Raw genomic sequence first — 11,007 nt, 5'->3', positions numbered from 1 at the left:
GCTGTAGTTTCTTCTACAGAGGGCTGGCCGTATAGATCTCCAGGGGCCGGATGTCCGGGGTCCTGGCCGGATGTCCCATGCCTGGAGGTTGTTCTTGCCTTCTTCCATTGGTTCTCTTCTTCCATGGACTTGGGGTCTTGACCATCTTCATGTGCATCCTCGGGAGGGTCCTCTTGATACCTAATCACGCACAACATTCCGGATTGAGGTAGTAGCCATGTCTCGAGAGGATCATGTGATATATCACTAAGGAGAGAAGTCACCTCGGTCTCGAGAGCTCTAGCTCGTGCTCTAGTCATGGGTCATCTTGGTGCTTGGTGAGACGATGGAAGGTCCATGGGGATGACCGAAGGATGCTCCGCATCACCCTGGGTGCTCGGCCTCCCCTGACGTCGGCCCCTGTTCGGTCTGGTGCCCGGCCATCTCTTGGCGCATCCCCTTCGGGTGCCCAGACCCCTTTACCCCGGGTGCCCGAACGCCTCCGGTTGTGCCTGCGTGCACTATGGGAAAAAGACCCTTGTATCCCCATTTCCCCCCCAATTCGTCCCTAGCCTATAAGTACTCTACACCTAGCTTGTTTTTAGGGTTAGCAAAGTATTGGATAGACATTGAGAGAGCTTTGCTCATCTTCCCCTCCTCTTGGAGATCAAGACCCCTCTAGGGAAGAATCCTTGTGGATTTCAAGGCCTCCTCTTGGAGAAGATTATCATCAAGACCTCACCTCTCTTGCGAGTAGGAAGAACTTTACCCTAGTGTTATTTTCCTTGAATTTTTCTTGTATGCTTGTGGATCTCATGTGTGCTACTCTAGTGGGTGGGTGATTGGGTTTGTTTGAGTGATTTTCCCCCTGTGTTCTTGTGAGTTCATCCCTCCCCCTCCCCCAAGTGTGAAAAGATCCCTCCTAGGGTTTCATCCTACAACATCTTGGTATCATGAGCAAGGTTGATTCACATCTTAGAGTCTCTACCCCCCCTCCCATTTGCTAGCCTAATTATCGTTGCTTTTGGTCCCAATTTGACAATCCCCACAAAAAAGCCCCAAAAAAATTTCTTGCAATTTGTTGGTTCTTGTGAGATTTTGTTGTTTTGGTCTATGAATTTGTTGTTTGGCAAGTGGATCTAGCCTTTCCCCAACCATCCCCACCCTTCCCACCACGAAATCCACCAAATTTGGCCTCTTCTCAAAAATTCCGCCCAAAATCGGCCACCACCGGGTGCCCGCACTCCCAGGCAAATTTCGCCCACCATCCCTGACCACCCCGGGCACCCGCACCCCGTACACCGGGTGCCCGCACCCCCCAGAATCAGGCCAACAACAACTCAGTTTCGGCCATAACTTTCACTCCCAAAGTCTGTTTTTTGTGTTCTTTAGCTCGTTTTGTAGCTCTTGACATCCCCCATCCACATATATCATTACCACCACCATTTGCCTCCATCAAAATTTTCATCATAAAAGGCATCCACCTTCCACATTTGATCAAGTTCGAGTTGTGGTTTCCGTTTCCTAAGGTGCTTAGGCTACTTAGGAACGGTTTGACATCGATGACACCGCTCTTCATCATCGCATCGACCGCATCGACAACACCACTTCATCTTCATACCAACCGTAAGCAAGGACGGTAACCTCGACGACACTTAGTACATTTCCTTGCCTTTGCATTGATAACCTGAGCCTTTTGTGTCACTTACCTACCGAGACTAGCGAGTTGAGAATTGTCGGGCCACGCTCTTTATGCACCTTAGTGTTACGCTTACTCCGCATAGCTACATTTAGCGTGCAAATAATCTTGCTATCATCATTGTGCCATAAGTGTTTCCCGTGCATATCTTACATATTTGTCTCATATTTTGGCTTGCAAATCAAGCATTGTGGCGTAGTAAAAAAACTTTTAAGCAAAAGAGGAGAAACAAAGAGCTTGTAAGCAATAGCATCGAGCCATTTTGCATAGCTACATCATCTTGGTCATTACATACATAGGATACTTGGGATTGAAGACGTTTCTCTCATAGGTTGGTGCACAAAGCGTATCTAGCCCATTTAAGCAATCGAGCTAGTGTCCATCTAGCATCCGTACAACAAGAGCATTCTCCGTGGTTACACATTTTGAGCTCACTCCTTGGTTGTGCGGATCCCACTTATCTTCCGTGTGTGTGTTCCTAGTGATATACTTGGGTTTGATCTATTTGCTTTACTTGCAATTTTGTGAACCTTCTCAACTTTATCGATATCTTGACTAACATTTGCTTGAAATTTTGTGCCACTCATCCTAACCAAGCTCCTCCATAAGCCCCTAGCACCTCCATCGCCATCATTCACATTGACCAGAGAGCTCGCACCACCACCTGCATGAACTTGAACCGGTGAATGAGCACCACCATCACCAACATTCAGTTGGACCGGAAATTGAGCACGACCGCCATCACCACCATTCACTTGGCTTGCCGAAGCCACCATCACCACCACCAAAACCCATGCCGAAACCACCCATGCTGAAACCACCCATGCCAAAGCCACCACCACCAACCATGCTGAAGCCACCTCCGCCACCCATGCCGAGGCCACCACCACCATTGACGAAAGAAAAGCCCCCTCCAAACCCAACACCACTACCGGTCATAAGATTTTTGAGCTCTGTCTTCCTCTAGAGCACGATCTCCATAAGATTTTGGAACCAAAACGGGGGCGACACTCGGTGGGCGCCGGCTACGCCGCTTTGAACGAGATGGCTCCCTTGCCGCTTCCTCTTGAGGGTGGCGGCGGTGGCGGGAGGAGTTGGAGCCGTGTGAGGCCAGAGCGGACGGACCGGCGGCGGTGGCGGTGCATGGTATGGAGCACCCGAGGGGCGGCGGTGGCTCCATCCGGCTGAATTAAGGCGCCACGAGGCCGGACGGTGAGGTCGGAGGATGGATGGGCGGCGGCATCGGGGTGGGAGGCGGGAAACAGAAGCAAGTGCTTCGCGCCAACCGAAAGGGGATCAGGCGAAATCGGGTGGATTCCCACACATATAGAGGAAATGGGCACGCGGATGCGAGATCCCCATAAATATTATGGGACGGCCCGATTTGGCGGATCTGCTCGGGTCAGAGATGCATTATGGATCCCGCAAACAGACGGTTATTTTAGCGGATGTCCCGGTTTGCGGGATCCGCTAGAGATGCTATAAGCTCTAGGCGTTTGAGGAGATCATCTATTTGGAGCTTTAGCACCCCTTCTGCCTCGAGAGATCCTGCTCTGCTCTGAACGCTCAAACCCAACGCTTCGCTTGCCATCTGCTCCACAAACCTAGATCGGCAAACTCCACAACCCACCCACACTGCAGATCTCCAAGGTCGGGAAAGTAGGCTAGCTACTCCCTTGATCAGCCCGAGAGGTTACTGGGTCCCGGGAAGCAGACGAAGAAGGAAACCTAAGCGAACTCTAGTGGAGTCCAGGAGGAGTCTAAACCCTAGGAGCGCCGTCAGGGGAGTGTTGTTACGGACAGCTAAAGATCTACCAACGAGTCTTTTTATAGTAGATAAAGGCACGCCTTATACTATGAGGGATTATATATATTTTAACAAAGAAAAGACAAGCCTTACAAGCTGTGTCTTTTACACAAGGTACAACTTATTTGAAACAGAATCACAATAACCTAGTGCAGGTACGTATATCTATGTATCACAACATACTCAGATGTCCAGGCCCGCCTCTTTGCAACTGGTCCTTATATGTGCTTACATCCTACTCAATATTGTCGAGCAAACTTGTAACTGGAAATCGCTACTCATATTTGAATGCTAAGGCATACAGGTCCTTGATTCAAGTGGAGAAGCCGTCACAATATCATTGAACACGACCAACACAAGCACAGGCTCACATAATCGAATATCTCTGAACCCGCACCGCAGAGCAGACCTCATACCAGCAGCTATCATACAGCCGCTACAACTGCACAAGGTAACATATATTACTTCAGACAATTGGATGAAGAATCAAAACATCACGATTCTGGAGACCAAGAAAATTACTACTGTACCCCTGTAACTAAATATAAGACGTTATAGCAGAACTATTTACTTCGGTAGCAAAGTTTTGAGAGAATATTAACTGCGCACTTTTTGAATCTTTCTACCATTTCTACCAAATCTGCTAACAGACTTACAAAACAGGGCTAGCAGAAAATGAAATGTGGAGACTTACTCATGATCTGCTGATCTATTCAAGAACTCCTCTTCTTAGCAACTCTAACTTGGAGCATCAGATGGACATCTCTCTTGAATATGGACCGCAATTCTTCATTGGCTTCAATCCCGATTCTCCTGAAATAGTTATCCCAAATCAACACATTAAGATCAAGCACGTATACGATTAGTTGTCATAATACATTTGTTTGGAGGCGTGAACTGAATAGGCATAATTCTCGCAATGCATCTAACTAGAGACACGAAAAGGGAAGGCGGTTCACCAAAGAAATAGCTTGTCATATTGATACATGGAAGCACGTTTGAATACAAGAATATTACCCGATCTTAGAGCCATTTTTTCCAACAAGGATCTGCCGTTGGCTTTGCTTTGGTGCAATAAAGTGTTGTTCCACCCTAAGAGAACCGTCTTTTAGCTCCTTCCAATCCATCAGCCGATGCTCAATTACATATGGGATTTCCTGTAGAAAGTCATATTTAGCAAATAATGCACACATATTAAAGGAGCGCCAAGTTTCACAGCAGAATCATTTATAAGAATTACTTGGTGAATATGATCCAGCATCTTCTCTCGCACAACCTCCAATGATATGGTTTTCATTGCTTCTTCAGTCATTGTCGCCGGTTCCTCGTCCCAAGGTCTTCTTACTGCCTAACATAGAAGAGGTTAAGTTTCTCACTGTCTACATAGAGGGGATATATTTGGGTATTGATCGTGATAAAATTGATTTCATCACATGTTTCATTTTTCTATCGGCAAGTACCTAAAAGGAGAGCATAAACAATCATTAATGGTATTACTTAGCAACCAAACACAGTGTTTCACAAGATCCTGGATTCAGTTTACAGCAACAAAGAAAAACAAGTGTTTTTTTTTCAGAAACTTCACAAAGAATCAAAACATATAAATAAAGTAGATCATTTCATTAAGCAACTGATATTGGTCAATTTGATGGATTGGGTGGAACAAGAAATGCAAGCAGTCTTAAATTTTATATCTGCTATAAAATTCTACAAAGAATTATAGCCAAGTTATTCATCCTAACTCAAGCAGCTGCCTTCATAGGATGATAAAACATAACACAAGATGAACATTTCAATCTACAACACAGTACCCATCTAACGATTAATATACACACAAAATTCAGCATCCAACTTCCTTGAAATTCAGAATCTTCTTATTTTTCACTACAAACATGTTTACAAGTGAAGGGGAGCCTTGGCGCAGTGGTAAAGCTGCTGCCTTGTGACCATGAGGTCATGGGTTCAAGTCCTGGAAACAGCCTCTTACAGAAATGTAGGGAAAGGCTGCGTACTATAGACCCAAAGTGGTCGAACCCTTCCCTGGACCCTGCGCAAGCGGGAGCTACATGCACCAGGTTGCCCTTTTTTTTTTTAAACATGTTTACAAGTAAAGAAAATACAGCTATTTGACAATTTAGCAGGGTAAACTGAATGTTGGGAATAAATCAATACCTGGTCCATCAAGTATTGTACAAGGTCCTTCACTCCTTTGCCTTTTAGTCCAGAAACCATGAAGTACCTAAGAAACATTCCAGGCAATTTTAATCAGGCATATGAAAAAAAGAACGCAACGTAAATCATAGTGCAGACCAAGGGGTACCGCTCAAATCCAGGAAGATCTTCAAATTCCTTTGCAACCTTCAGCAAGTCTTTTTTGTCATCCACTAGGTCAACCTTATTCATGCATAATATACGTTTCTGGTTTGGGTTTACCTCGGCACCCAATCGTTTGATTAACTTTATTACTCGGGAATCAGGCCTGCACAAATCTACAAATGGTTAAGCAGTGTGCTTATCATGACCTTGAGATAAACTGTAACTGAAAATGGGTGGTCAACCTGAGAGGAAAAGATAGTGAGACTTTACATTTTCAGATGCCTATTGACATCAAACATTACTATTAGTAAATCATAGAGGTTAACTGAGCTCCAGGCACTCTCCACACGAACGGTGACATCCCTATGAGGAAACCCATGGTGCCCTAACATGAGACCTGGGGTATCAAAAAAGCACTGCAGAGAATTTTATCAGCTGGAAACAACTCAAACTTCGAGATTTTTTTTAACATGGTTCAGACAAGCATTTTCAGCAGCAGGTCATAATTAGTTGATATTAATATATCATAATGGGAAAACAACTAATGCTTTACATTACACATATAAATTTCTTAATTTCCATAGAATAAAATAGATTGGATGAGCCAAAATATGTACTTGCACTACAGGTGTAACCAGATTTCTAAATGCAGTAAATAACTTGCTAAAATAAAATACTACCTCTGATCCATATTACTCGTCACTCAAACAGATGTATCTAGATGTATTTCAGTGCTAGATCTAATCCGTTTGAGCGACAAGTAATATGGATCGGAGGGAGTACAAGAATTCCTTCCATGACATCATACATAATACACATCATTTGCAAATTGCAATTATTTGCCAAAGAGAAGATCCTGAAGAAGCCATGCTAAAGTCAAATATTGAAAAGTGTAGATCAACACCCTACTAGCAAAAGCAGATACTTGATAGAAACATACTATCTGAGTTTTCCCTTTTGTCAGCACGCCCAAAATTTCATGAGTTGTTGTATTTGTCTTGCGGGAGACTGCAGCCACTTTTGAGCCAACCTGTTAGCAGATATGAACAAGGAAACTTAAGGCATCACTATGGTTATATGGTAATTTCACTCTCACTAATAATGAAACTGAATACCACTTATTAAACCATAAGGCATTATATTAGCAGCACTGCGAGCATTAAGTGAACAATCCAACATTAACAATTGTTCCATTCCTGAACAGATCAGATGTCATCCTAGGACTTCCACAACAACTGATAGATGACACGATAAAACATAATACACTTTATTTGTCTTGAATGGCTCATGTTACTCTAGTACGTAGTAATAAATGGCATCTCAAACCATAGAATGACATGTACATAGCTTTTATTGGTCTTATACAAGCTATCAGTTTGCTTCTATGCATGAGTTTCGAAATTATCTCTCCCCTTAGTACCACGCGATTGGACATGTTCCTACCATGCACTACCCCGTGCCCCTCAATCGCGAGTAGGCTCAAGCTAGTTGGGCCTGTACGGCTGCACTTAAAAAATAGGTCATTGGGCCTAGTACAAGTGATAATAGCTACTCCCCTAAAAAAAATCTGACGAGAATAACCTATCAATCAGGATCCAGATTAGAAAAAAACCAATCAGGAGCCAGCATCACGCACATCAAACCTAGCGCCCGCCGCCTTTTCACCTCGGTCCAGATGCTTGCTTGAGGAGGAGGCCCTGATTGCAAGCAGTAAGACTTGGCGCCTGGCCCCGGCAGCGCACCGGAACGTCGTCTGTAGATATGGGCTTTTCCGGCCGATCGAAGTCTTCCACGGTATGTATTATTAACTGTTATATTTTTGCAGCTTAATAATGATGTTTGTAGCGCCGATCTCAAAGAGATTAGCAACGGAGATGTTTTAGATGCTGATCGAGTAGTTTTCAAATGAACTGTTCAATGACCGCATAGACGTGGTAATTAACTCTTGATTTTTTTTTTCCATTCATGCAACTAGATAAGCGTAACTTTAGCACTGTTTGATTAGATTTGTAAAGATATGGATATGGAGTAATATTTTGCATACCAGTCATATGAATTGTCTCATCTATCTTAATTTCTCGACACTGCTATTTAGAATAACGATATTAACATTATTTAGTTCAAGAAGTACACTACTCCCTCCGTTCCTAAATATTTGTCTTTCTAGAGATTTCAACAAGTGACTACATACAGAGCAAGATGAGTGAATCTACACTCTAAAATATGTCTATATACATCCGTACGTGTAGTCCATTTGAAATCTCTAAAAAGACAAATATTTAGAACTATTTACGGCCTTTTAGTACCTCAAATACATTATTTACGGCCTGACACAAAACATGGTTTCATATTCAGGTGAAATAAATATGGCTTTGTATTGCTAAAGATGTCTTGTCATAGATATACAACACTTCTTTGTCTATTTCCTCCATAGGTCATCATATATGCAGTGACACAAATCACAATAATTATTGCTAATATTTTCACATGTACATGTATATCGAGTTATCGACTATCATTATTATGACGTTTATATTAGGGGCCCTCAAGGTTTAGTTTTGCCCCGGGGCCCCAAAATCTCAGGACCGGCCCTGACCCCATGTCACAAGATCTAATATTGACAATATTCATGAACAAAATACATAAAAAAGTGGCAGAAAGAAAACGTACAGCAGTGTTGGTGAACGACGACTTGCCGGCGTTGGGCGCACCGACGATCCCGACGGAGAGCGACATCTGGTCCTCCTTCCTGACCTCCTCGGGGCCCCCCTCCTCGTCCTCGTCGGGCGGCTCCAGGGCGGCCTCAAGCAGCGCGAGCGCCACCTCCCGCGACCGCTCTTCCTCCACCGCGTCCTCCACTCCCATCCCTGCATTCTTCTCCCCGAAGAGCGCCTCGTCGGCGCGTGCGCGGAGGGAGGGGTCGAATCGGACCTTACAAAGCGCGGAGAGGGGGTTGCGGACGGCTGCGGCGGAGGCTGGGGATGGGTCCGTGGGTGGGAGGGAGAAGTCAGCGCTGTTAAAATCAGCGTCGTGGGCGGCGGAGTCGGAGTCTGAGGAGGCGGCAACGGCGGAGGAGGAGGATGAGGAAGAGGTGGAGAGGAGGCGGTGGACGGGGAGAGGAAACTGGGTGGTATGAGAGGTTAGCTTTTGGAGCGGCCGGAGAGCTCGGACGATGCGGCGCATGGCGGCAGAAGGGGCGGCGGCGGCTGCCGGCGGAGGGTTTAAGGGAGCGGAGGAGAGAAATGGAGCCTCGTGGTGTGTAGCGGGCTTCTGGGTCTACGCACGTGCGGTAGTGAAGTAACTAGGCCTCGGCGGAATTATTTGTGGGAAGCGGATGGCCGAACGGGATGTTTAGGCCAAAACGTATTTATGTCTCACCTCAAGCGTTTTCCTTGTGCGTCGTTTCTAGGCCGGCTCATTTTAACGCGTACGCTCGCTCGCGCCTGAAAGCGCCCCCGCTCTGGGCCGGCCCATATAGTGCTTTCTTCTGTCTTAGATTCGCAAAAATAAAAGGCGCCGCCTGGTAATCGAACCAGCGAACTATCTCTTCGATGTACGAGGAGTAACTACCGCCCCACATAGCGGATCTGGTATCTATTAAGTGTTTACTTCTTTTATTCCTTCTTTCTTCTTCTTTCTCCTTTTTCCTTTTTTCCCTTTTTGTTTTCTGTTTTTTATTTTTTTGCTTCCTGGTTCGATGCAACCTTTCAAAACACATGAACTTTTTCTTAAATTTGATGTTTTTTAAAAAAATGATGATTGTTTTTCAAATTTGGGCACATTTCCGACAATCCATGAACTTTTTTCAAAATTTGATTTTTTGTTTCAAAATCAATGAACTCTTTCCAAGTTTTTGTGAACAGTTTTTCCAAAATTTATAAACATTTTTCAATTCTAATGATCCCTTTTTTCAAATTGGTGAACTTTTTTTCAAACACGGTGAATTTTTTTCAAATTCGGTGAACCTTCTGTCAGAAACGATGAACTTTGTTCAAATTGATGAACTATTTTTCAAAACCAATGAACCTTTTTTCAAAAGAGATGAACTATTTTTAAATTCAATGAACTTTTTTTCAATTTGTGAACTTTTCTTCAAAAATGATGAGGTTCTTTCAAAATAGACGAACTTTTTCAAATTCATGATTTTTTAAATAATTCAAAAATCTCAGTGACACAATAGACGTTTTTTGTGCAATAAATAGTGAGGCCACACTTGTTCATATATTGCTGACGCAATTATTAGCTGCAAGTCCATAATGGCTCTAGTGGTTACCTGAGCTCGGGTAAGCAATCAAGATCGCGAGTTCGACTGCTCCTTGGCGGGCCGGCCCAAGAGGGCGTTGCAGTGTGCGATGGTATCGGGAATCAGCGCTTACAGCGCCAACTAGGAGCTCCCTTCATTTTGGGGAGCTCCTATACGAGACCTCCAATCTGCTGCATTCTGCGGCAGACTTGCAGTCCTTCGCACAGGCGCCAAACTAACGGGTCGGCCCAGGTTGCCAATCCGGTGAGCAAAAATGATGCGATGGGTTGGGTTCGAACTCACGCCGCATGACTCCTTGTTTCATGAACCAAGCGACTGGATGTGACAACTGTTTATGAACAATAAGCAGCCCAAACATTTAAGTAGTTGGACTCGCATGAAATTCCTAAGAAAGATAAAAGAGATAGACTCACAATGATTCGAACTAGGCACCTCCTGGTAGTAAGCAGTGGTATACAACAAGTGGAATACATAATTTTGTTGTCTAAAAAAATTGCAGCATGGCTTATAAGAATTGTGAACGGCGACATATCTAAATATGATTTGGAATTTTGAATGCGTCTTTATTTAGGAATTTGAATATTTATTAAAAAACATTTTAAAATTGTGAACAAATCTTACATGATGGAAAATTATTTGAAAACACGAACAAATTATGGAAAAGTCAAATATTTTTCAATCTTGGGGAGAATTTTGAACAAATTCGAAAATGTTAACCTTTTTTCAAAACGGCAATATTTTTGGAAAAAATGAAATTTTATTGAAACTCTGAACAACAATTTGAAAAGCGAACAATTTTTGCACATGTGTACAATTTCGAAACTGTGAAAAACTTAGGAAAAGGTGCACTTTTTGAATTTGATGAGCATTTTTCTTATTTTTGAACAAAATTTGAAAAACCAGTAACATTTCTGTACTTATGAATAATTTTTGAAACTCCAA

General features: G+C 43.7%; 1 protein-coding gene across 1 annotated transcript; it reads right to left on the bottom strand.

Moving 5' to 3' along the window:
• Positions 1-3,530: 3,530 nt before the first annotated feature.
• Positions 3,531-9,091, bottom strand: LOC119340487 (GTP-binding protein ERG-like). Its single transcript, XM_037612407.1, has 9 exons — positions 8,472-9,091; positions 6,742-6,831; positions 6,072-6,217; positions 5,806-5,964; positions 5,658-5,724; positions 4,726-4,833; positions 4,503-4,642; positions 4,180-4,298; positions 3,531-3,927 (listed from the first exon to the last, which is right to left on the bottom strand). Exons 1-8 carry the CDS (start codon positions 8,982-8,984, stop codon positions 4,199-4,201), a joined length of 1,323 nt encoding a protein of 440 aa, XP_037468304.1. The 5' UTR covers positions 8,985-9,091; the 3' UTR covers positions 3,531-3,927; positions 4,180-4,198.
• Positions 9,092-11,007: the final 1,916 nt, after the last annotated feature.

Source organism: Triticum dicoccoides, chromosome 7B (assembly GCF_002162155.2).
Source record: "Triticum dicoccoides isolate Atlit2015 ecotype Zavitan chromosome 7B, WEW_v2.0, whole genome shotgun sequence".
In the NCBI taxonomy this organism is placed as follows: Eukaryota; Viridiplantae; Streptophyta; class Magnoliopsida; order Poales; family Poaceae; genus Triticum; species Triticum dicoccoides.
The sequence above is the reverse complement of the archived record's forward strand: the minus strand, read 5'-3'. Positions and strand labels throughout refer to the sequence as shown.